This window comes from Vulpes vulpes, chromosome X, assembly GCF_048418805.1.
Source record: "Vulpes vulpes isolate BD-2025 chromosome X, VulVul3, whole genome shotgun sequence".
NCBI classification, from domain to species: Eukaryota; Metazoa; Chordata; class Mammalia; order Carnivora; family Canidae; genus Vulpes; species Vulpes vulpes.
This window is the reverse complement of record NC_132796.1, coordinates 77,872,271-77,898,791: the sequence shown is the minus strand read 5'-3', so window position 1 is coordinate 77,898,791 and position 26,521 is coordinate 77,872,271. Positions and strand designations below refer to the sequence as shown.

Genomic DNA, 26,521 nt, shown 5'->3' with positions numbered 1-26,521 from the left:
ATGTTTGAGAGCTGAGCTGGGGATGGGGTGGGGGGACAACTTCCTATCTGTTTGTGAGCCTTAGGTCTAATATGTGAAGCACCTGTTCTTCAGGTCTTCAGCTTTGGTTTGGGGCAGCAGCATCTTGACCGGGATGACCTTTCCCAAGGCACCTGCTTGTGTCAGCACCAAGACAGCTCCAAGGGGTGGCTCTACTGAGCTGCATACCTGGGAAGCCTCATGTTGGGGGTTGCACTTGACCTTGTTCTTTGTGGTCTCTCTAAGCCTCCTGCTGGACTGTACTCTGTACCTGCACAATCTTGCCTACCCCCAGACTTAACTTCAGGCAGCTCTGTCAATCCCCATTATGATGAACAAGAGAAAGATTTTATCTCCACTTTCAACCTCCAGTTATGCTGAGTCAGAGCACCCATGCCTCTCTCCTAGATCCCTGTACCTCTACTGTACCTCTAAAACTGTGCCTTAGATCTGGTGCAGTTCTCTAATTGGGCCTACTTATCGCTTATTTTCAAATTTTGATCTTACATTCATTCACTGACTTGATCATATGCAGTGTGTTGTCACAGGCATCTTTTCTGGGCCAGACCCATCTGAAGGCCAGCTGTCTTTCCCACTAGCTTGTGCCAGGTAGGACCCAGTGGTATATAGTGCTGGCTGCTGGGAAACCAGGGTGCTGGTGGAATGGAGTAAGCAGAGCTCCTCCCTCAATGTTTCCAGGGTCCAAAGGCCCTCCAGTATAGTGAAAAACTGAGGCTGAGCCCTACCTGCCTTAATCATTGGAGGTGGAAGTGGCTGGCTGGCAGGCCTGGAAAAGACCATCTTCCTGGAGTCCAGAAGGAGACGGCAGTACCCCGCAATCAGGCAGGCAAAGTTGGTGGCTTCGGGCCACTCCATCAACAGCACCAGAGGCTGTGGGAGAAAGACAAGAAGAACCGTGAGGACGTGCGAAGGAGGGGAGCGAGTGCATGTCCAGGAAGATGACAGTGAAGAAAAGATGGCTCGCAGAGGTATGAGAATCATACTTTCTAAACCAAAAATCAAGGTGCATGGACCGACAGATCATTTCATCTGAGTTGAGAGCATATTTATGGTTAACTCATACTCAAGTGTCAAAATTAAATCAACCTTTAACTATGCATTTAATGAATTACCTTTACTAAAAAAAAAGATTAAAATTAAATAATATAGTGTGACTGCTGCATGGCTGTATTAGTGTTTGTCAGGGCCCGGCAGATATGTGGGCCAGATTAGGAGAGTTGGGGTGAGTCCTAGCTAGAGTCCTGGGAGTCCTGGCTGGACTGGGGAATATCCCTGATAGAAAGTTCCTGAATCCACGAACTATCTCTTGATCATCTTTATTTTTTATTTTTTTAAAGATTTTATTTATTTATTCATGAGAGAGAGAGAGAGAGAGAGAGAGAGAGAGAGAGAGAGAGAGGCAGAGACACAGGCAGAGGGAGAAGCAGGCTCCATGTAGGGAGCCCGACATGGGACTCGATCCCGGGTCTCCAGGATCACACCCTGGGCCAAAGGTGGCGCTAAACTGCTGAGCCACCAGGGCTGCCCTTTTGATCATCTTTATAACCCATCTTGCCCAGTACCTAGAATAGCTCCCATGACATGGACACTCCATGCAATACCGTGCCTTCTGGGCCCAGTTCTCTCGGCCTGCAGCCCTGCTCAGACCTCCATGCCCTCCCCTCTTTCCTCAAGTATCTTCAGGATGTTAGCTGGTGCCCCCTGAAGCAGTTCCTTGGTCAAATATATGTGTGAAACACTGGGTCAAACAAAAGCTATGCAGAGAGATGTACTTATGGGAACTCTCAGACCCTTTCACATAAGAATGTGCACTGCAAAATGTTAAGAGGGGGGCTTTAGGATTCCAGTGTTTCCAAATTATTTGACCAAAACCATCTATTTTCATAGAAAATCTCATGGTAGTCAGTTGTATTTTTTTAACCTACTCTGAGAAGTCCTAGAATACTCTATTACTTTTGTTCTTGACCCTAAATCAGTCAAATTGAAACTGGGGTTGGCTGCTTGACTGTTTTGGTGACTTGGCACCGATATTTCAACAAAAGATTTATCTCCCCCAAATCAATACCTTTTCAAGAAACCTTCCCAATATCTGTATTATGATTTTGAGAAAGTGTAGCTTGAAAATAAGTTTGGGCCAGACGAAATCAGCCATGGGAGCATTCCCCCCCTGGGATCAGGGCAGTGGCCTCCAGATAAAGACCAATGAAGACTGGCTGAAGAGGGAGCCATGGGGCCATGACTCACCTTGACTTCTGGGGGTTCCCAGACCAGGCATTATGAGCTAAAAGAATTAGGGTGGAATGAATCCTTCTCTGACTGGTGAGGTAACTACTGCAACAGTCCAGATGAGAGAAGATTGGGGCATCCACAAGGGCAGTGGCCATAAAAGGAACATCATGGAGGACTTGGGTGAACTTGGTCACCGACTAGACTAGCCTTCTTGGCTTGGGTCATCACCTGGGGAACAATTCTGAATCCAAATCATCTCTTCTTTCAAGTAAAGTTGCAGAAGTCTCCTCGCTATCTCCCAGGATCCTGACACATAGCTCAAGTTGACTATTTTGTAGCCCATCCAGACTAGTGGTTGGCAAACTTTTTCTGTAAGGGGCTAGACAGCAAGTACTTTAGGCCTTGTGGGTCATACATTCTGTTGCAAAAACTCTGCCATTGAAGTGAGAAAACAGCCATAGACAATCCCTGAGCTAAACAGTGGGTGTGATGGGGTTCTAAGAAAACTTCATTTACAGAAATGAGCCATGGGTCAGGTTTGGTTTGATCTGTGAGTAAAGCTTCTTTCCAGCTAAACACAATTACACATATTCATTTTCACACCTCTCAGCTTGTTTCATTTGCCAACACCAATCCCCTTATCCTTTGGAAATTCTTCTCTTAGCTTCTGTTTCCATAAGGTGATACTGGGTTCTGATTCTGTCGTCTCTGACCATTTCCATCTCTCTCTTTGGCTGGCTCTCCTTGCACAGCCTCCCAAGAGTCACCACCCTCAGCCTGTTTCTCCTCTTCAACTCTTTTTCTTTAAAGATTTTATTTAGTTATTTGACAGAAAATGAGAGAGAGAGAGAGAGAGAAACACAAGCAGGCAGAGTGGCAGGCAGAGGGAGAGGGAGAAGCAGCCTCCCTAGGAGGAGCCTGATGCAGGACTCAATCCCAGGACCCCAGGATAACAACCTGAGCTGAAGGCAGATGCTCAACCACTGAGCCATCCAGGTATGCTACCCCTCTTCATCTCTTTTCCTATCTCAGTGCTCGCACGTTGCTACGTCTCTATCACACAGTCTGGTGCCAGATCAAATCCTATCTTGAATTGTTTTGTTAGTACACAATCCAATAACACTGCATGCCATGGTAAGGCATCTGGATTTCACCCCACGGGCAATGAGTTGATGATACTCCTATGGAGCTCACTCGATATCATCAGGAAGAAGAGGAACCATCTGGACTCTGAGGAACAACTGGCTCCTTTCTCTAGTAAGAGGGGAACCAGGGATGAGAGATCACTTTTGGATCTTTTTTTTTTTAAGTTTTTATTTTAATTCCAGTTAGTTTACATACCCTTTGGGTTGTTACTAAGAAGGGGCAGAGGGGGTGTTTGTACCTTTAGTTAATGGATGCTTCTGGGTCACAACAGAATGATCAACCTTGTATATAGCCAAATAGAGACATAAGGGGAATGGGATGGGGGAAGGGAAGAGCGCCGCCCCTCCCATTAATGGCAGAAGGAAACACAGAGGTTTGGCTATGGATAGCTGCTACCACCATTACTAGGAGGACTTAAGACTCACTAGGCTTGCCTCCACAGTATTCGCAGACATCATGCCTGCCCCTGCTGCCATTGCTTTATTTCAGGCCCTCCTTGCCTTCCTCCACTACCAAAACTTCTTGAGACATATATGAATAGGTGACAAGTGGGCTGAGATCCTGAGCCCCTCGGCCTCTGGGTCCTGTTGCCTCTGGCCACAAGCTGCCTCATGTGTTTATTCTAGTAGGCCACAAAAATTGTAGCATTTTTCATGATATGGAAAAGGGGGAGCACATGGTAACCTCAGGACTTCCAGTAGCCTCCTGGTAGGCCTTCCTGCCTTTAGTCTCTGTCCACTTCACTCCACATTGCTGCTCGAGGTTCTCAGACACAACTCTCACTTAAAATTTCCAATATCTTGTCACCTAAAATCTATTGCCCTCTTTTAAAAAAAGATTTTATTTATTTATGTGAGACAGAGAGCAAAAGAGAGAGAGAAAGAGCAAGCACAGAGGGAGAGGGGGACGGAGAAGCAGACTTTTTATTGAGCAGAGAGCCCGACTTGGGGCTTGATCCCAGGACCCCGAGATCATGACCTGAGCCAAAAGGCAGACACTTAACCGACTCAGCCACCCAGGCATCCCAAACCTGCTGCCTTCTCATGTCACATAAATCCTTTAGGACCTGGACCCTACAGCTCCAGACAAATCTCCCACTAGCTTGCCTGTGCCCTCTTCCCATCCCTGCCCCTCTCCTTATGCTCCAGCAATGACACACTTTTCCAGAGATGCTAAATTCTTCGATCACTTTGTATCTTAACTCACGATATTCTCTCTGGCTGAAATGCTCCTGTGTTCCACTCTGTCCACCCAGCAAATTGCTCTATGCTGGTGGACTGGCTCATGGACAGCATGACCCACCAATAGATAGAGCCATTCATCCCAGAGCAGGGCCAATATGGGTCCTGCCCTCATGGAGCTTATAATCTAACAGGAAATCAGACATCCATCAAATAATCACACAAAGGAATATGAGTGGTATGAGTGGACAGTATGGTAAGCACCATTGAAGGAAGAGTACAGGGAGTCATTGAAACAGAATGTCCAGGATCTGTGTGTGGGTAGGTGGACGTGAATGTGTGCTTGTGTAACTAATTTGGTTTTGGAAGCTGGAGAGAGCTTCTCTGAGGGAAGGGTATTGGCTGAAGAATAGAATGACATTCCATTCGACCAAAGTACAGGCTGATTGGCTTAAAAGACTGATGGAAAGATGGACAGACTAGCTGGCTGCAGAGCAGTCTGACTCACCAATGCCCTGGCTGACAAGCTGGCTACAGGACAGGCAGAGTGCCTAACTGCCTGACACCCAGACTGGCTAGCTGCCTGGCTGGCTTGCTGGCTAATGGACAGCTCAGAGGCAGAGTGGTTAGCTGGCTGATTGGCTTACCTGTTGGACTTAACTTCAGTTTTCCTCCTTATCTCTTTACCTTCAATATAGCCTGATGTGGGTAATGAAACGGCACAAAGACAAAACCCTGTGCACAGAGAAGGCCAGGCATATCCCCAGCTGGCTCAGCAGAGCACATCAGGAGTCCATCCTCTGCGTGCCCACACAGCCAACTGGGGGCCCCCGACATGGGCCAAAAAGAATTTGTCAAAGCAACACAGATGTTCTTTTCGCCAGCAGGGGTAAAAATCAAATCAAAGGCAGGCAAGCAAAGAGGTTGGATAGGTTTTCTTAGAAATCTTCAAAAACATTTTATTTTAAATAGGATTTTAATGATCATGATGTCTAAAGTAATGCCTGTCCCTACAGAAAGTGCTAGACCAGTAAAGCTCAAACACGAGAATAGGAGACACACAGGGCCCCAAGAGATACCCTGGGACATTTATTTGATGATTTCTTTTCCCCCTTGTGTGCTTCTGTGGTAATGGGGTATGGTAATGGCCCACTGATGTCTCAGTCCCAGACTGCTGTCTCTTGGAGAAGGAGATTTGCATACTGTCTCACGTTCAATCCACTAAGAGCAAGTAAGCAGAGTGAAAAACTGTAACAAAATATGCCCAGGCCAACTTCAAATGTTCATGGAGAAAAGGGGGATGGTGTTAGAGACATGGCCAGCCATGAGAAGGCAGTGTAGGGATTAACTGGCTATGTCCCTTCCCAGAGTGCTTAGAGGGTGCTAGGAGCTTGAAGGCATCCCACACTTTGGAATGCCAGCTAGGAAGGGGACTGGCCTTGGGTAATCTCATTGTGCTCTAGCATCTCTGAAAACTAGAACAAGATGGAAATGTGGGGACACAGAAGGGCAAGGTTACGAGATGCTAGTCCTTGGGCCCAGGGGGCCAGGACATTTGGGGTCTTGCCTCCATGGCACTGGGGAAGGCTAATTGGACATAACCAGCCAATTTGGAAGCAAGGCAGCACACTTTAAGGCAGTGGTTCTCAGGCCAGACACACATTATGATCGATCACCTGGGAAGCTTGAAAAACATACATACTCCAGCCTCACCTTACCTCCCCCCCACCCAGAATTCTGGTTTAGATGGTCTGAGAGGAAGGGCCCAGGTAACCAGTAGCTTTTAAATCTCCATACATGATCCTGATGTGCAGCCAGAGCTGAGAACAGCTGCTTTGAGTCAATAATCTTAGTTTTACCAGGCCCTTCCAGAATTTTCCCAGAGTGGCATATCTGGGAGGAAATGAGCCAAGTGTGGTTTCTAACTTCCATGTTCCTTGTTAAGGAAATTCAGATATTCTTTCTTCAGTATACCTTACACAGTGGCATGCTGACAAACACTAAACCACTAGTTCTATCAAGTCCTGATGTGCAGTGCTTGCCAATTTCCCTAGTGTACATATTCCCACCATGGCTGCTTTCAATTTATCCATGTGATGTCACTGAATGCAGAGTTGGGAGAGATGCGCCTGTGTAAAGTGGCTCCAGCTTGACACTGAACGTAAATGACAAAGACTCCTACTGAGCCCAGGGAAGCCATTCCCCAGTAGGTGCCTTCCTAGACCTGACCCTGCCAAATCCTTCCCTTTGTTCATGCATGTGGAGAGGCACAACTCAGTAGCCACAACACTGCTGATATGGAGTGCCTCCAGGAGGCTTCCTTAATCTCCGAGCCAGAATTAATTTTGCCCCCTTCTGTATTCTGATGTGCTTTTGGTACCCCTTCTCTGGCACCTTCTTTGGGATGCCATGCATTGACACACTTCTATCTCTCCAACATCCCAGAAAGCTTCTTGAGGGCAAGGAGGCCTGTCTTTTCATCTCATGCTGTATTTCCCATTGAGGAGCTTTCTAGCAATGCTGAGTTCATACTAAATAACTTGTCAGAATGGAAGCCTGTAATCTTTTTTTCCTCCCTCATTCTTTTTTTTAAAGATTTTTATTTATTTATTTATTCATGAGAGACACACAGAGAGAGGCAAAGACATAGGCAGGGGAGCCCACTATGGGACTCGATCCCAGGACCCCAGGATCACGCCCTGAGCCAAAGGTCTCAACCACTGAGCAACCCTGGCGTCCCACCTCCCTCACTCTTCCTATTTTTCTCCCATCACCATATCATCGATCCTACCTCTGCTGATTTATCTGCCAGAATTATATAAATACCATTCTATTTCATAGCGCCTGGACTCATGGTGATACACAAAGCAGACATCTCTGATTACAGATGCATCTGATCTCATGTAACAAAACTTGAGTGTGAGCAGAACGTTTCTCAGCTGCATCTGTCTTTAACGTAGGATATGAGAGTCTCCTACTTGAAGGAATCTCATGCTTATGTTAGTTTCCTGTTGCTTCCGTAATGAGTCAACACAAACTTAATATTTTAAATGATACACATCTGTTCTCCTACAGAGGCAAGAAGAAGGTTAGAAGTCTGGGTCAAGCCTCCCTATGCTAAAATCAAGTGTAGATAGGGCTGCATCCCTTCTGGAGGCTCTAGGGAAAAATGGCCTTTTCTGGCTTCTGGAGGCCACCCACAAGCCTTGGCTCACGTCCCCTGAATCCGTTTTCAATGCCAACAAGGTCAAGCCGAGTCCTTCCTACCTCTCATTACTCTGACTTTCTCTCCCACCTCCCTCTTCTACTTATAAGGACCTTTGTGGGGACACCTGGGTGGTTCAGGGGTTGAGCATCTGCCTTTGCCTCAAGGCATGATTCCGGGGTCCTGGGATCAAGTCCTACAATGGGTTCCCCTGCCTATGTCTCTGCCTCTCTCTCTGTGTTTCTCATGAATAAATAAAGTATTTTTTTAAAGGACGCTTTTGATGACACTGGGCCCACCTGGATAATCCAGAATAAGTTCCCTATCTTAAGGTCAGCTGATTTGTTCCATCTGCAACCTAAATTCCCCTCTGCCATATCACATGATCCAGGGTTCTGGGGATTAGGACACAGGTATATTTGGGAGTGGGCCATTATTCTGCCTAGGAGAAACATTCCAGTGCAAAATGGATCATTCTCCTGTGTTTTTTTTTTTTCATATGCACTGTATCGCTTGCTTCAAGTAGCATGTACCTGAACTATCCACCACCTGGCGGTTGCATCACCTACCTAAACATATGCTGTTTCCCACTCAGCAAGGTGCAACCTTCTCCTAGCCCCCTCCATTCACCAATGAGATGTCCCATTTATCCCATAATGTGGTCTCTCACCTCTCCAACCACCCACAATTTGGATCCTCTGTGTGCTGCGTGCAGAGCCCCGGTCTTCAGTGTCCCCAGGATCCCCAGAAGCAGGCAGTAAGGGTTAGGTATAATAAGACATATACGTTGTGTGTGCAAGAGAGGAACATGTGTGGGCATACATGTGCACACCCATGGTGAGTCCATATGTTTCCATACGCTGGCTCTTTTACATGACCACTGCTGTCCCTCCAGCTCAGGCCCTGCCCTTGTCACTTCACCCCTGCACCAGTGCCACCAACCCCACCTCGCCTCCCTGGCTTCCCAGCAGCCTTGCCTTTGAAGCTTTTAACCAGCTTGTTCTGCCCACCCTCAATCTCCAATCTATTTTTCTCGTTATTGTCCTCTCCAACCAAGCAACTATGCTTATCTACCTGCACATATGGCTTACTTATTTCCATGCTTGCTCTCTGCCTGTGGACACATCCCACCTCTCTCTCGGCTAATCCATGCCTATTGCTTCAAGATCCAGCTTAAAACACTCTCTTGTGGGAAGCCAGTTCTGGTTGACCCCTTCCCGTTCTTTCGTTCCATGTTCTGCACAATATTCACCTGCAAAATTTACTTCCTATTAACTCTCCGTCATTGCTGTTTTGCTTTTCAAACAATAACTAGTCTCATTTGTTTAGTACTCGCTACGTATTAGGCAACATGCTAAGTAAGACCTTTTTAAGTACGTTTTCTCAGTTAATCCTGAACCACCACCTTTGCGGTAGGCCTTTCATTGTGCAGTTGAGGAAATCAGTGTTCAGAGAGGTTTAGACACTTTGTCAAGGCCACACAGTTAGGAAATGGTAGAGCTGGGAGTTGAACCTGATCTGTCTGATTCTAGAGCTCCATACATGTTCTGATGTTGTGTTATTAAGGCAGGCTATGTGTCTTTGTGGGTCTAGTCTCCCCAGTAAGAGTGTGGTCCCTCCTGGGAAGCATTCATGCCCACACCTGTGGCTGGATCACTCCTAGAAATGAGAATAGTGCTCCTCACTCAGTCTATACCCACTGACCCTGTACAGCTTGGTTTCTTCTGGAGCTCTGGACCCAGAGGTCAGTGGTTCTTAAATCTGGCTATACTATAGAATCACTTTGGGGGCGCCTGGGTGGCTCAGTCAGTTAAGCATCTGCCTTTGCCTCAGGTCATGATTCCAGGGTTCTGTGGTTGAGCTCTACATTGGACCCCCTGCTCAGCAGGGAGCCTGTTTTTCCCTCTCCCTCTGCCTGCCACTCCTCCTGCTTGTGTTCTCTCTCTCTCTCTCTCTCTCTCTCTCTCTCTCTCTCATCAAATAAATAAATAAAAAATCTTTAAAAAAAAAAAAGAATCACTTGGGGAGCTGAAAAGTAAATAAGTCCTGATGCCCAGGCTGCACCCCGACCAATTCGATCACAATATCTGGAAACAGGACCCAGGCATCTGCATTTTTAAGATGCTCACAAGGAAATTCTATAGGGCAGCCAACGTTGAGAATTACTTGTACAACACAGAAAAAGATTCCGTCAGAAAGTCATTCCTTTATTTTAAACCCTTTTTTTTTGTTTGTTTCTCAGGAAGTCACATCTACCCTGCATGCATCTTCCTGTTTTTCCTCTCTCTTCCCTACCTATCCATTTGGCTTTTTACCCAAAAACATCTGAGGAGGGCAGCTATCATTGGTTGAGGAAGTGGCCGCAAGCCAATTAGAGATCAGCTCCAGGCAGGTTCCTAAACCAATGGGAATACTGGAAATCACAGGTGGAGAAATTAACATATTAAAGCTTTCTGAGTTTCACAAAGACAAAAACAAATAATTTGCTCTTTTAGCAACAGCAAACACTCCATCTCTTAATCTGCTAACAACATCTCCCCTTGGGAAATCCTTTAAGAAAAGAAAATTGCATCTCCTCTAATAGCTTCTGCCAGCTGGCAGGCAAGCCTGCCCCCCACCCATACTGGTTACTGGGTGTTCAACACGAGAGCATGGAAGGTCTGGCTGACCGTGGCTGCCAGACTCTGCACAGGTAACAGGTGCTTGCCAGTTGGAAGGAGCCTATCTCTGGAAAAGGTTCTAAGATTCTGGAAGGGTGGGACTCTGGGAGGTAAAATGTGGACGAGGTTCTGCCTGTTGCACGTCTCCCCACCTCTTTAGGTCTGTCCACATACTCAGGCATCCCTGCCTCCACAATTCCAAGGATGTACTCTGGTAGGGCTCCACAACTGGTGGGCACATATCCCTTCTGCTTCTGGGGTGACCAGATAGGGCCTGGGGAGGGCCACTGTCTCTGGGGCTGGACCAGTTACCCCATCGTTCCACACAAGTGCTGTGCTGTGACACAAGAAAGATTGGGAAGCCACAGTCTGGGGATCACTGAGAGTTACATTCCCCTGCCCTCTGCTGAAGACCCCATGTGGGTTGATGTGCAGTGCAGCCTTCCCCAGCACTGGCTGACCCTAGCAGGTGGTCAAGACAGCATGCCCCACACACAGGGCTGAGAGAGGAAAGAAAGAAGAGTGTGGAGGGGCCCAGGGTTGGAACTGCTTCAGAATCACTGACTCTCACCGACAGGGCTCAGACTCTCCTTTCTCTCATTCACTTCTTCCTCTGGTCCTAGGCCTGTCCCTGGAGAGAAGGGACTCCACAGAGCTGGGCTCACCTTGGCATCCATGATGCTGGTCTCCACCCGGGCCACGCCCTGGTTCTCCCGGAACAGCTGGATCTTACTGATCTTGCTGAACTCCGACAGCACAGTGGTGAGGTTGGTTTTGAGGTCAATGACGTGGCTGATGCCGTGACGGGGTCCCACCAGCAGAGTGGTGGCTGACTGCTTCTCGTCCTAGGGTCCAAGCATGGCAGGCGGCATCCACAGAGAGAAGGGTGGAGGAGGTGATATAGGAGGCAGGAGGAAACAGAAAATAGGCATTGAACTGGTTCTGCTGGGAGGTCTGGAAACATCTGGGGCTTTGGGCCAGGACGGGAGGACAACGGTGAGGGGAAGATGGTATGGGGTGCTCCTGTTCTTAGGGCAAGCCTGGGGTCAGTCACCGGTTTCAATGGACACCTGAGGCTCAACAACTGGCTAAATGAGGTAGAGAGTAGCGGGGCTGGCTCTAGCACAATCGTGATGTGGATGAGGCTTGTGTTTTAAAGCTCTGCTGCATCCTCTTCCGGCCAAGCCTCGGGAGTGGGGGGAGGGTTTCCATTCATTGCTGCGGGCCACTCCAGGCCCCCCACCCAGGGCTCTGAACCCTGTGACACCAGTGGCATCCTGTGTCTGTTTTCTACATCCTTGCCCAAGAGCCACTTAAACTTACACTCCTCACCTGGTGCCAGAAGCTAAACGGACACTCTGCCTAAGGTGTTAGGATTTGAAAGGGTGCTTAAGAGCAGGGTTGGGGGATCTGCCTCCCAGACATTTGCTCTTTAACTGGCAAAACCCAAAGGAATGGCCTATAAGGATTTCAGCAGTGGTGTTTTGGTGGTGTGTGTGGGGGGTGCAGGGGTGGGGGGGTGGAGGAAGGGGGTAGGATTTTCAGGGATCTGCAAATCCCAGTATGTAAATTGTCTACTTCAGCGCCTGATGGACTGGATTCCCTTAAGTGGTCCTGACAGGCTCCTGAGCACCATCAAGCCTGAGCCCTCTGCTGGTCCATTCCCTGGCATTAGCATCACCCCAAGGAACCTCTTTAGGTCTGCTATAGACACTTTGATAAGCGGCTTTCCAGCAGTGTGCCCCACGAGCATGATAGTATGTTCCCCAGAGCATGACAGGCACCTGGATCCAGTCAGCAAGGTGATTTGAATTTCCTTTCACCACGGCTCACCAGGGTGAGCCAGCCTGGGGCACAGGTTCAGGGAGGCCAGCTGTGCATTGCCAGACAGGGCGTTACTGCAGTAGAGGCCTTGGGCAGGTAGGGGAAAGCAGGCAGATTCAGAGAGCCTGGGATCAGGGGGCTGCAGGGGTATGGGAAAGGCAATGAAGCAGAGCAGGGGATGGCAAATTCTGGCCCAAGGGCCCAATCCAGTCCATCACCAGCATTTGCACAGCCCACACTCTCAGAATGACTTTTACATTTTTAAATGACTGGAAAAAATTCAAAAGAACCATATTTCGTGACACGTGAAAAATCACATGAAATTCAAATTTCAGTGCCCATAAATAAAGAGATATTGGAATACAGCCATACTCAATGTGTCTGCATTGTCTGTGGCCGTTTTTGTGCTGCAGTGGCAGCTAAATAGTTGTGACAGAGACCCGCGTGGCTTACAAAGCCCAAAACACATGCTATCTAGCTCTTTACACAAGAGGCTTGCTGATGCCTGAAATCGAGGAAAGGAGATGCAGAAGGGCCTTTGCAGGAGGGATAACCAAAAACAAATATGGCCTCCTACTTGATCATTTTACCAGAGGTGGGACTAGAGCACCACGGGAAGGGAGAGGGAGGAAGAGGAGGAAGAGGAAGGTCTTTAGAAATATTTGCTGACAGAGAAGGCCACCCTAAGGCTCTAGTGGAGTCTCTCCTGCCCCCCACCCAAGCACAAGTGCACATAAGGGACTCCCTCCCTGCCACGGCCCTCACTGACCAGTCCCACAGTGTTGAACAAAACGCCCGTGAAGGTCGGAAGTTCGTTCAGAATTCGAAGATACTGGAGCTTTGCCTGAATTGCAGAGCCCTGTGGAAACAATCCATCCAGACATGTGAGAAGCCTGAGTGGCCCAGGAAAAGCAAACATGTATCCTCAGGAAGGAATGTCAACATCGCAGGACGAGGTGCTACTCAGACTCATCAGCAAGCCACAGTGGGTGTGTGAGGAGACCCTCAGAAAAACCTGAAAGGAAGGTTCTATTTGTTTTTTTTTTTGTTTTGTTTTTTTTGTTTTTTTTTTTAGGAAGGTTCTATTTGGATGACTCCTGTCTCTAGCCATCCCATCTCCCTTTCTAAACCTTCCTCCCACCTCCCAATCCCCGTGCCTTCAAAACCCAGCTGACTCATTTTGTTCTTGGGACAATTCATCAACACCTTCCCCAAACTCAGACAACCCCACCTCATCTACACCTCTGTCCCGAGATCCCCTGTTGCCACCCTGGGACTGGCCAGCCCCAGCCAGGGGACCCAATCAATGCCTTTAATCCTGAGCACCCCTAAGCCTCAAGCCTGCTCTTCCGCTACCATCCCCTAATTAGAGAAGTCTTTTTCAGTGGGACCAGCCTCCCCCAGACATTTGGGCCAGGAACCTGTGTCAACACGGGGCTCCTCCCTTGTGGGCCACCAGCCACCACATATCCTTGACTGTACCTCCTAACTTCCTCTCCAATCTATTTACCCTCCTTTTCCTCAACCCCTCCACCCCATTGTTAAGGACAGCAATCTAAAACAGTTTAATCCTGTTGGCCACTGGCTTAAATCCTCCAATGGCTTCTTGATGTCCACAGGATGAGGCATACGAGGTGCTCCAGGAACTGGCTCCTGCCAACTTCTTCGGCTTTCTCTTGTGCTCCCCCTCCCCCAGGCATGTCCCTAGCACTCTGCGTACTTGCTTATGCTGAACTATTTGCATTTCTTTTCATGCACAATGTTCTCTTATATCCCCATGGTCTTGTACAGATGGATACACCTGCCTGCCTGGGAGTTCTCCTCCTCCCTTCTCCCCAGCCCCCATCTCCCCCTCAGCTAGACAAACTTCTCTGTCAAGACCCAGTTCTGGCATCAAATGCGCCACTCCCTGGCCTTTGCTATCTCTCTAAGGCTGGGTTGAGTGTGCCTCCTCCTCTGTGTTTCCAGAGCCCCCACGCCTGTCGCACAGTGTTGTGACTGTTGTGTTTCCCCACTAGTCTGTGCCTGTCTTGAGGGCGGGGAGCAAGCAGGCCCTCTTCATCTTTGCCTCCCCAGCCCAAGCATGGGGAGGGGGGGGGTCCCTTAAAAATGTTTCCTGAGGAGATAGCCTAGGAGCACTGATGGTCTCCCTCTGGGAAGAAACAATTTGATTCAATATGCACAGCAAGGTAGGCATGGCTTGACTCTCTGGGGAAATCTGCATCTTTTGAGAGAAGCTCATGGGTAATACAAGGAATCTGGAATGGATGGACCAGACGGGACACGACTGTGTCTGGTGTCTAGGTCTGTGGGTGATCCTGGTGCCTTTAACTACCCCTCCTGGGCAGGAAGGGACCAGAAAGAGAGAGACCTTCAGGGGTGAAGGGAGGGGAGAGGAAGCCCCTCAGGGGGCATGAGAGGATGTGCAGAGAGCAGAACAGGGCTGTGAACCCTCAACCCAGTGACCCATTCTCTAGATCAAGCCTTGTCTGACCAGGCTGCACTTTGATCTCCCGGAATTCCCTCTCCCCCAGCTGACGAATAGAAGGCTGATGAGGGACAGAGCAGTCCTTTCCATGGAAAACACAGCAGGTATTCAATCGGCACTAATTCAGTGGGTGAAATGATCCGAGAATTGCCCCCTCACGCATCTTGGCCCCTTTGCTTTGAGAATCCCAGGCTCTCTCAGGGACCTGGCCCTGAGCAGTCTCTGGGTGAGGCTCAGGCTTGAAGAAACCCCTCTCCACCATCATCACCCATATCCAGCCAGGCTGGATGTGTACCCAGCTCCAAACCAGTGGGAGGGGGTCCCCGAAAGACCAGATCTGCCGGGAAACCACACCGTAGACACCCCTGCCCCCCACCATGGCCACTAGTTCTTGAGCAGGGCACCCAATGGATGCCACTGGGTACCTTGGTGCCACTGGAAGGATGCATTTGGTGGGCCTTCAACTGCTGAGATAGAGATTTCCGGAGGTTTTTCTCTTTGATGCCCTGTAGGAGGGAGGGGGGAAGAAAGGGTTCCAGGCCCCATTCCTTCCTGAGAGCAGAAGAAAAGCAAGAAATTAGTGAGCGTGACAGAATGGGACAGAGAAAGGAAAATGGCAAGGCCAAAATTAGATCTGAGAGGCAGAGGGAGGGACGGAGCCTGCAAGAAAAAGAAAGAGGGATGGGGCAAGAGAAACACATTGGCCCCACCTCCCTGGAAGAAGCCAGAGCTCAAAGGCATCATGGTCTAGATGTGAGGAACTGTCATTTTCATTCCTAGCCCCGGCCCTAAGATTCCTGAAAAGAACAGTGCAGCTCGACCTGTTGCACTTTCTCCCTCTATAGCTATTTTCTGCCTTCCCAGAGGGCCCTGTCAGAACTCACTCTACATTCTTGAGCGAGATCTTCTGACTAGGTCGAGTGGCTGAGACCGTGATATAGATGTGAAGGGCGGCAAGGTCCAAAAGCATCTCTGGCTTGGGTTCCATTCCAAAGCGTTCTCGGATAACATCGTTCCGACTCTGCAGCAGAGAGCAGTTGAAAGCCATCAGTTAAAAAAGGTGTTTGCTCTCCAGCCCTCATCCCCCGATCTACTCCATGGCACCCCAGAAAAGCATTGCAGCATAAAGTAAGACATCCTAGATAAAGGGGAAAAGGAAGTTTATGCCCTTGGGGAAGAGGCAACTGAAGAAACTTGGCTCTCAGGGACACTATTTGCTTCATTCAGCAGATGCTGGGCAGGCTTCTCAGTGACAGATGCACACAGTGGCAGGGCACAGATGGGCAGATCATCTAGATCACTGCAAAAGTGAGACATGACACCACTTTCTTTCTTTTGTCTTGTTACAAGAGGACTTCCTGCCTTTTATTGGAGGCCTAAACTCACTCCCCAGCCATACAGGGATCCTCTACTAGCTCAGGTGGGAATAAAGAAAGATACTGGGAGGAGCTCTCCATAGAGCTCAGACCCCAAAGCCCAGGGTGAGAGATGGACCATAGGGATGGGGCAGATATTCTGTTCCTTGAGGTCTGAAAGTCAAAAGCAGCAATGAGTCAATCTTCTCTATGTTAGAGAAGCCCCTAACATGACAGCCCCCAAATCCTGAAGGTCAGAGTCTATTAATGATTCAGCCTGGGTTAGACCAATTGCCCATTTGGCTTAGGTGAAACCAGGATGAGTTAAGGAACTAGGGAGCCACAATGGTATCACTACAGCATACTAGAGAGTAGAAAAGGAATGCTTCATCAAGGACCATCTATGTAGAAAATCCAAGGGAGGGACACCTGGATGGTTCAGTGGTTGAGTGTCTGCCTTCAGCTCAGGTCCTGATCCCAGGTCTGGGATCAAGTTCTGCATCGGGCTCCTTGCAGGAAGCCTGCTTCTCCCTCTGCCTATGTCTCTGCCTCTCTTTGTGTATCTCATGAATAAATAAATAAGATCTTTTAAAAAAATCCACGGGAATCTACCAAATGCTTAATAAAACTGATGAGTTAGGAAGGCTGCAGGATATATTAGAAACATACAAAAATCAGTTGTGTATCTACCTGCTTGCGACAAACAATTGGAAATTCAAATTAAAAGTCAAAATACCCTTTACAATAGCATCAAAAACTATGAAATCATCAGGGATAAATCTGTCAAAAATAAGTGAAAGGCCTGTATACTGAAAACTAGAACACACTGATGAAAAAGACTAAAGAAGACCAAAATAAATGTAAAAATATCCTATGTTCATGGGTCAGAAGACTCCGTATGGGGAAGATGTCAATCCTCCTCGAATTGATCTATAGATTCAACCCAACCCCAATCAAAATCACAGCAGATTTTTGGTAGAAATTGACAAGCGAATTTTAAAATTCAATGCAAAGAACCTAGAATGACCAGAACAACTTTGAAAGAACAACAAAGAGGATACATGCGACCTGATTTTAAGACTTACAAAGCTACAGTAATCAAGAGTGTGATGTTGGCATAAAAATAGATAAGTAGATCAGTAAAGAGTTCAGAAATAGACCCACACACATATATAGACAACTGATTTTTGACAAAGGTGCAAAGGCAAGACAGTGAAGAAAGGAGACTCTTTTCAACAAATGGTGTAGGCACAGCTGGATTTCTTTTTTTTTAAGATTTTATTTATTTATTCATAGAGACACAGAGAGAGAGAGGGAGAGAGAGAGAGAGAGAGAGAGAGAGAGAGAGAGAGAGAGAGAGAGAGGCAGAGACACAGGCAGAGGGAGAAGCAGGCTCCATGCAGGGAGCCTGACATGGGACTCGATCCTGGGTCTCCAGGATCATGCCCTGGGCTGCAGGCAGCGCTAAACTGCTGCACCACCGGGGCTGCCCTGGATTTCTATAGAAAAAGGAGAAGGAGAAGAAGGAGGAGGAGGAGGAGGAGGAGGAGGAGGAGGAGGAGGAGGAGGAGGAGGAGGAGGAGGAGATGAAGAAGAAAATTGGTCGATACCTTGTACTGCATTAAAAAAATTGTCAAAATGGATCACAGACCTAAATACAAAATCTAAAGTACTAAAACTTCTAGAAAAAAAGGAGAAAATCTCTGTGACCTTGAGTTAAGCAAGGATTTCTTAGATATAACATCATGAGCATGATCCATAAAAGCATTATCCATCAAAGAACAAACTGAGAAATTGGATGGACTTCATCAAAATTCAAACGTTTGCTTCGTGGAAGATACTGTTTAGAGAATGAAAAGAGAAGCCATAGACTGGGAGAAAAACTGCAGATAACTTATCCAACAAGCAACTTGGATCCAGGATATATAAACAAGTCTCATAACTCAGTAACAAGAAGATGAACAACCCCAATAAAAAAGTATGCAAAATATCTGAAAAGATACTTGACCAATAAAAGATGTATGTTGGCAAACAAACACATGAAAAGGTGTTTAACATTATTAGTCAGTGGGAAATGCAAGTGAGAGGAGATACTATTGAGATACCACTGAATACTATTAAAATGACTAAAAATAAATAAATACTGACAATACCAAGTGCTGATGAGGATGTAGAGAAACTGGAATGCTCATACATGGCTGGTGGGAATGTAAAATAGTATTACCACTCTGGAAGACAATATTGGAATTTCTTTTTAAAAAAATGAAAGAAAGACAGGTCTACTGTATGATCAAACCATTCCATTCTTAGGTGTTTACCCAAGAGAAAGGAAAGCATATGCCATACAAAGACTTGGGCAAGAATATTCGTATAAGCTTTGTTTGTAGTAGCCAAAAACCTGGAAACAACCCAAATGTACATCAGTAGGTGAGCTGATAAAAACATTTTGGTACATCCATACCACATAATGCTACTCAACAATAAACAAGAATGGAGTAATGATATACACAACAACAAGGATGGATCTCAAAATCATTAGGCTAGGTGAAAGAAGTCAGACAAAAATAAAGGTATGTACAGTATGGTTTTATTTATATAAAAACTCTAGAAAATGTGGATTAATCTATAGGGATAGGAAGCAAGTCAGTGGTTGCCTGGGGGTTGGGGGCAGGGAGGAAATTACACAGAAGCTTGAGGAAACTTTTGGGAAGTACTGGATATGCTCAGTATCTTGATTGTGGTGATGGTTTTGTGCATATAAACATATGCCTAAACCCATCAAACTGTTGTTTTAAATATGTTCAGTTTATGTGTCAACTAGACCTCAATAAAGCTGTTCATTATAAAAAAGAAGAAATTACAGGTGAAGTCCCTATCATCCTGAAGGGGAGGGACAGTGTGAACATGGTCTTGACACCAAATTCCAAAACAATTGAACCAAGATGATCCCTGGAAGCTTGGATGAAGAAATTTAGGGCCAAGAAAATAAGAACCAGACTTAAAAAATGCATAGAGGAACCACAACACATCGCCCCCAGAGTGCTGGTACAGGAGCTCAAGGCTGTTGGAGAAATGTTCCTAATATTTTAGATTGTTAGAAGGAGCAACCGTGATGCCTCACAGCACATCTGCAGGTGTTGTTGTCATAGACATCATTAGAGATGAGTTCTCAGCTTATTTTTCTACTCTTCACCAAGCACTTTGGATGTTCTGTGAGCATCTAAGACTCAACGTATCCCAAAAATGACCTTAGCTTTTCCCCAAGCCCATTCCACTCCCTGTATTCCTTAACTCTACCAGATACGCATTGAGTCAAAGCCCACTGGTTGTACCTTTTTGTTATTTCTTGAATCCCACCCCACTCCATTCCAACCTGCCCTGGTTCTGGCCTCCATCATGTCTCCTTTGGATAACTGCAATCGCTTCCCAGCTGGCCTACTTCCTCGGCACTATGTAATTTTTCAAAGTGGCTCATCTGCCTGGGTGGCTCACCTTTTCACATTTCTGTATCCACACCCCACAGCAGAATTTCTTTACCCCTGGCTACCCATGAGAATCACCAGAGGAATTTGGAAAATATCAACGTCTGGAGCCCATTCCCATAGATTTTGATTGATTTGGTCTTGGGTGGAGCAGGACTTTTTTTTTTTTTCAAACCTTCCCAGGGGATGCTAAGTGCAGCTAGGGGTAAGACCCACTGCCCTAAATCAGTGGTTCCCAGACACCATTGGACATCGGAATTCCTTGGATGGCTTGTTAAAAACATGGGCCTGAATCATTTTGAAGTCAGGGCCTATCAGGCCCTTCACCACCTTGCTTCCTGTCTATCCCATTTCATTTCTTATTGCTCCTCACCTCACATTCTGCACTCCAAGCATAATAAATTGCTCACAGTTCTCTCACCAAACCATGCTGTTTCATGCCACCAAGGCTTTTTAGGTGCCTGCCACTTTACCTAGAATGTGCCCCCTCCACTCTATATCCACACACAGCAAACTTCCACTCATCCTTCAAGGCCAAGAGCATGCATGCATCGCTTTCTCTGTGAAGCCTCCACTGTCCTCCTCCCAAGAAGAGTTGGTAAGCTGCTTCCTGGCTGCTCTTGCTGCCACTGTATCCTGCCATGATCATAGGACTGATGCACTGTTTTATATGCACTCATGCATAGGTCTGTTGATGAGATCTAGTGGGCTGGGACAGTTCTGTGTTTACCTTGATTGTTAACACCTAGCACAGGGCCTGCTCCAGCATGAGTGCTCAGTGAATGTTTCTAGAAGAACTGAATTGGGAATCATCTTACTGGAGCTAGGCATGGGGGTCGGGACCTCCTGTTACCCCAATGGGCTTTGGAAACCTTGAGATCCTGTGATGGTGACAGAGTTACAGGGGTTGCTTGCTCCCCAAAACGGATGAGATCTTTCCATACACACAGACAGGACTAGAGCCACAGCCAGCTCTGGTCACCAGGCCTAAACAATGTGACCATGTGCCTACAATGGTGGCAGGAAAGGAAAGGGTCTTTAGAGCTACCTGAAGGATGGAGTACCTTACAGAGTAACTTCACAGTGATGGCAGAACTGCCTGACTGTTTATTTGTCCACTGGGCTGCCTGTCTGGGTATCCCCAATCAGACTCTACCTGGATGTACAGGTACTCGAAAGCAGCAGGATCCCGCCGCAGCAGTTCCACGGGGTCTTTGGGGAAGAAGCTGATTCGGAAGAGGCATTTCATTCCTTGGTAGTGTGTCCGCTGTACCACCTGAATCCCAGGGAGGAGAGGGGTGAGGAAAAGAGATCTGGGAATCCCTGGCTGTAGCAAGGAGAGCTGGCTTGGTGCTTCCTCAAGGCAGGGCTTGGGACAGAGCTGGGCTGTTGCTCATCACTTCCCCCACCTGGCTCATCCCGATGATCCTTCAAGGAAAGGTCTATCCTGCCCCCCTGGTCCAAAGTGACTATAATTTTTAGATCACATCACCAGGATGTGGCCTTTATCCACAAATGGGTCTAAGGCCCAAGATACGAGGTGGGAAGAAAGGGTTCCTGGGAACTTATCCGACACTCTTCTTGCTGTGGGACTAATGCCTTTACCCTGCAGAGAGGCTCAGCACCAGCAGAGGAAGTTGCTAATGAAAAGCCAAATGGAGGTTTTAAAAGCCCAATTGGAGGTATAGGTGAGACAAGCTGGCCAAATATTGGTAACTGATGAAGCTGCCATAGGTCATGAGGATTCATGATACAATTTTTTAGACTCTGGTGTATGTTAGAGGTCTGTTTTTGTTTTTGGTAATAAAAAAGTTTAAAATTCCATTTGGAAAAAGAGACTGATTGGACTCAAAAGGCCTCTTGAGGGGCTGGGGGTGGTGGTGGGGAGTTGAATAGGCCTCCCTTTCAAGCTAACAATCTTCGCATTTGGCTGATGGCTAACCTTGAAGAGTTTTCAAATCCCCCCTCTCTCTCTCTCTCTCTCTCTCTCTCTCTGTGTGTGTGTGTGTGTGTGTGTGTGTGTGTGTGTGTGTGATTTTGGTTTTTGTCGCATTCACATCTCCATTTAGGCATTTCTTTTTCCCTTCCCTCACCAATCTCTTCCCTCCTCTGGGAATCCTGGTCAGCTCTGGTTTGCCTCTCTGGCTCTTTCTGGGTGCTTTACCATTGGTGAAACACCGGCCAGCATTCCTGGCTTTCCCCAGCCTCTTTCTCCTACTCTGCCTTGGCAGTTGACATGGGTGACATGCTGCCTGTCCTCGGCCCCACTCAGCCCACCCTTGTTCCGGTCTTGGTGGTTTCAGTACACTCTGCTTGTTGACCTTTTCGTTTTAAAGACTGTCTGAAGGCTGAGTTTCCTCTCAGAGGCAGAAAAGTCTAGCAGGCAGGGCTTTTAGGAGGCAGGAGGCTTGACAGTGACTCACCACTCCATACCCTTCCCACTAGAGACCAAGACTCACAATCTCCATGCCCTTCCTAGGTCACGAGGAACACAGCCCAAAGCCTGCTGGACGTGTTTCATGTAGATCTTAGCTGAGAGCTATAACTTCTGTGGGCTGGCTGAGCCAATCATGATGAATTTTCCAGAAAGAAGGTACCTGGAGTCCTCTTCCCTAGTAGAGGCCACATGCAGCCCTCAAGCCATGCTGAAGGAGTTACTTACATAAGCCAGAGGCTGCTTGTCCTGGAGAAGCAGGAACTTGTGATTCTGTTCCAGCCCGGCATATTCAAGGACGAGGGCAAAGTGCTCAATGCACCTCAAGGAAAGCCGGTCCTGTAATGTCACCATCACGTCCTGTGGGAGAGATGTCACCATCACGTCCCTTGAGAGGGAGACAGCTCCATTCCAGTTCTGTGCTACTCTCAGCACCCAACATGGGAGCGGGAGACTGAACACTGAACAAGAAACATGGCTCCCAGGGAGGAGGCTGGGAAAGGGGCCAGAAGGAGACACAGGCCTTTAGGATGGCCCAGGTCTTCTCTAGGATGAGGACAGTGACCCATGAGGACTTGAGCCCTGGGGAGCACCGAACGTGCAGGAGGTAGAGGGAGGGGTTTCAGAACTTGGCCTGGCACAGGCATATGGCAAAATGTGGTCACAATCCTCCCTCCCTCCTTCTCTCCTTCCACTCAAAATGTTTTCCGAGCACATATCAAGTGAGCCACCGAATAAGGCAGGCACTATGCTGGTTCTCCTTTCACCTTCCCTAAGCCGGAATGTTCTCTCTAGTCTGTCTACCAACCCTTTTCTCAGGAACTCACAAATTAAGGGCCATAGTCATGTGATTAAAAGTAGACTCTTTCTAGATTCAGAATCTAAATTGAATGACTTGAGTTACTGGCAGAATGTTCATTTCTTTTTGTTTGTTGCTGGCTTTCAGAGACAATCAATTTAGTGACTTGAAAAATGTGTCCGCGCAGAGGCACTGTGTCACGTGTCTTGTGTACAGTCATAAATCTAACTTCTTCTGGGCTCTGTCTGCTCTGCTGCCCTACTTTTAATATTAGGATGTCTGCAAACATATCCTTGGGGGCTGCCCAGATGTCAGTTTTGTGACTTCTGCCATCTATTTGCTGGGACTTCAGCATACTTGAGGCTGCAGTATGTGTGTGTGTATGTGTGTATGTTTGCCTGTATGTTCAGGGAGTCAGCCCAGCTCAGCCCCTGGAGGCCAGAAAGAAGCCCCCTTGGGAATGAGAAGCTCCCTTACAGCCAGGGTTGCCAAACAAGCCCCTCAGTGAATATTAAAAGACGCTAAGCCATTCAAATGTGAGGCTGGAAACTGGTGGGTACTTGAGAGTATTTCTTTGTATCATTCAAGTAGCCACAGAGGTGCCAGTATTGCTGGAGCTCTGGCAGGGACAAATGAGGTTTTCTTTGCAGTTTAACTGCACTAGAATTGTGGATGGCCAAGCTGGTGATTGCCAACTGGTGTTACAAGTGGAACAGCCCCTGTGCCAGACTGTCGATTCACCCAGGTACCTCTCTGGGACAAGTGGCTTGGCAGCTGCTCCATGTTCTATGAATGGCCAGTGTGTGTTCCTTCCCTGAAGTAAGGGTGAGATCACAAGTCATGGGATACTGCTGTCCTGGAAGGCTGGGGCTACCTGGAAGCAACAATGTCATTGTGTCACAGTGTCATTGCAAGGTGGGGGAAGAAGCCTGGGCCAGGCCAAGTTCCAAGGAGCGGATGTTCTGGGATGGAGACAGATCTACAAGGGACATACAGGCCCATGGATAAACACCACGAAGGATTCTGCTGCAGAGAGATATCCATATCTGGAGGAGGGGCATGTGGACACTCCTGGGTGGCCTGGTTGTGCTTCAATGTCCCTCCCATAGACTGAGACCTCCAATAGGCAAGAGACCATCCCAGGAGCCCCTAAGGAATATATTTTGGTCTGGGGCCCCTTGGGGGACCCACCCAGGCCTAAGCCTTCCAAAGAGACTCTCAGTTCAATCCACACGGGTTAGGCCCAGTATTTTACGACTTGGGTGCTATTGGCACTTTGGGCAGGACAATTCTTCATCATTCAGGGACTGTCTCACTCCCTCCAGGGCACTCAGCATCTCTGACCCTGAGACCCTCAATGCCAGGAGCACCATAAACCATGTGATGACCCAAAATTCCTAAATGCTGTCTGGGAGGGGAATGGCAACTCTGGCTGAGAACCATTGGCAAGGCCAACTCTGAACACCTGATAATTCCTCTTAGAGAAGTTTCCTGGCTCAGGGGTTTATTTATAGTGTTGTCTTGGCCACAGCCTGGGGACTTCAGGATGACTATTAGCCAAGGTGGGTTTTCTGGCAGCTGCTATTCCACTGGTTGCATGGAAATTCATTTTGGGGAATGGCATTCTCTTTCTAGATGGAGTCCAGAAGGAGCAAGAGTGGTTACTTCTGTCCCATTTCAGAGTTGAACCTGGGGTTTCATCGTTTCATTGCCTCTTCCTCAGGACTAAGGGAACCACTAAAACTTTCAGACAACTAGCTGAGCTCTTAAGAACAGCTCAGTAACTGCTCTTCCTATGAAAGGAGTAGCCAAAGGGACTGTTGCTGGACATTTCACATGTTGGTTTGGTGCTTAAGATCTGGTTGTTATTTAAAAAGTGAAGCATGGCTAAGCTAATCTCCCAAGAGATTGTGTTTGTTGATTTCTGTGTGTGTGTGTAGGTGTTATTGTAGCAATATAAATCACTTTTGCTTTATAAATGTTTTAATGATCTTCACACTCCTTAGCTCCTCAGAGTCTTGAAGGATCCCTTATAACACTGACACAAAGGAGTTCACAAGTGGGAGTGTACAAACATGCACTCATGCCTGTGCATACATGTGCAGGCATGCATGCGTATGCACTCACACATACACACACACACACAGTTGCACACTCAGGTCTCCCCACCCCCACCGCCCACTCATCCAAGGGCTGTGTGTTCTTGCAGCCTGGGGCTCACAGAGGCAGAAGTTCAAAGGCCACCTTGCTTCCCAGCAGCAATTCTGTGCAGACTCAGGGACACCCATGAACCAGCAGCCTTGTGTGCCCTAGAAAGGACAGATGCTAACCCGAGAGGCGAGACCCTGTATGTACCTTAACAGTGGTCCGGCCATCAAAAGTGAATGATTTGATCTGCCCATTTTCTAAGAAAACCTTCAGGACGTTGGGGATGAGGAGAAGAGCTTCTTTCTTCATCATTTTCTGTGAATAGGCAGGAAAAGGTCAAGGAGAAGGGCTCATTTAGAAGGCAGAGGGGAGACAGAGATGGGTATAGAGAGGAAGAGAATGGAGCAAGGGAAGGAGACAGGGAGCCACAGATATGGAAGGACAGAGAGACAGAGGAAAGAACAGATCAGTGATGATGTCACCTGCAGACCAGAACCAAATGCTCTCAGAAAACACTGGGCCATGTCAATAGTTAATCCTTCATTTGATATCATGGCACACCCCCATTCTACTGTGACTCAAAATTCCACAACATAGGGTAGTGCTTGGCCCTCAGAGACCAGATGGAAGGCCTCCTTAGGACCCACCTCACTTGCCTGCTCTTACGTCCTGACTCTTCCCATTCCACCAGACTCTTCACACCCAGAGATCACATTCATGTTCCTGCCTTTGTGCTGCCAAACTCCCTCCTCTCCCGTCTCCTTTCTGACCTGGCCCCTGCCTACTTCTCCAGAGTCCTGTCTTGCCAGGACTGTACTCACCTTGCTCTTCCATGCCTCTATACCTGTGACAATCATTCAGGGACTGTGTCACTCCTTGCAGGACACTTAGCATCTCTGACCCTGAGACACTCAATGCCAATAGCATGCCAAGTCGTTGGGATGACCCATAACCCCTCAGACATTTCCAAAAACTCTCTGAGCATGCACAGTACTCATCCTGATTGAGAACCACTTTGGCAAAGCCTGTTTTTGAACACCTGATAACTTCTGAGCAAAAGTTTTTTGGCCCAGATGTTCCTTTATTTATAGAGTGTTGCGTGTTAAGCTCTCAATAAATATTTGTTAAATAAAGACTATGCTCTCTGCCTTCCTCTTTCCCTCCTTGGAAAACTCCTATTCATCCTTCAAAACCCAGCTTAAATAAAAATTCTGTACAGTCCAAACTCATCAGGTACTTGGACCTGGTGTTCCCATGTGTTCTCATAGGAACGTTATACACACCTCTTTCAGTGTTCTTAGCGTATTTTTGAGGAATGTTTGTCTTTCACAAATGGTGACCTTGGAGCACATCGATGTCCTATTTAATCTTTGTAGTTCTGACATTGAGTGGAGTTCCTGGCACAGTTGGTGCTCAATAAATGGCTGCTGAATATATGAGCAGTAGATGCTTAATATGTGCTTACTTGAATGATAAGAATTATTAAGAGAATCCAATCATTTCCCTGGGCTATCACCAGTTTTGTAGGAAC

General features: G+C 47.5%; 1 protein-coding gene across 3 annotated transcripts in view; it reads right to left on the bottom strand.

Annotated features, from left to right (window-relative positions):
* The window catches only part of FRMPD3 (FERM and PDZ domain containing 3), a 138,130-nt gene that overhangs the window by 15,814 nt on the left and 95,795 nt on the right, over positions 1–26,521 (bottom strand). Inside the window, exons 3-10 of one of the 3 annotated variants that reach the window (XM_072744322.1) lie at positions 25,198–25,305; positions 22,272–22,403; positions 20,766–20,885; positions 15,657–15,793; positions 15,198–15,324; positions 13,054–13,143; positions 11,126–11,305; positions 765–909 (exon numbers count right to left, since the gene is read on the bottom strand). In XM_072744322.1, coding sequence (XP_072600423.1) covers positions 765–909; positions 11,126–11,305; positions 13,054–13,143; positions 15,198–15,324; positions 15,657–15,793; positions 20,766–20,885; positions 22,272–22,403; positions 25,198–25,302 — 1,036 coding nt within the window. In that variant the 5' untranslated portion in view covers positions 25,303–25,305. Of the gene's footprint in view, positions 1–764; positions 910–11,125; positions 11,306–13,053; positions 13,144–15,197; positions 15,325–15,656; positions 15,794–20,765; positions 20,886–22,271; positions 22,404–25,197; positions 25,306–26,521 lie in introns of those variants that run through there. The other 2 variants (XM_072744323.1, XM_026014875.2) reach the window with 2 other exon arrangements.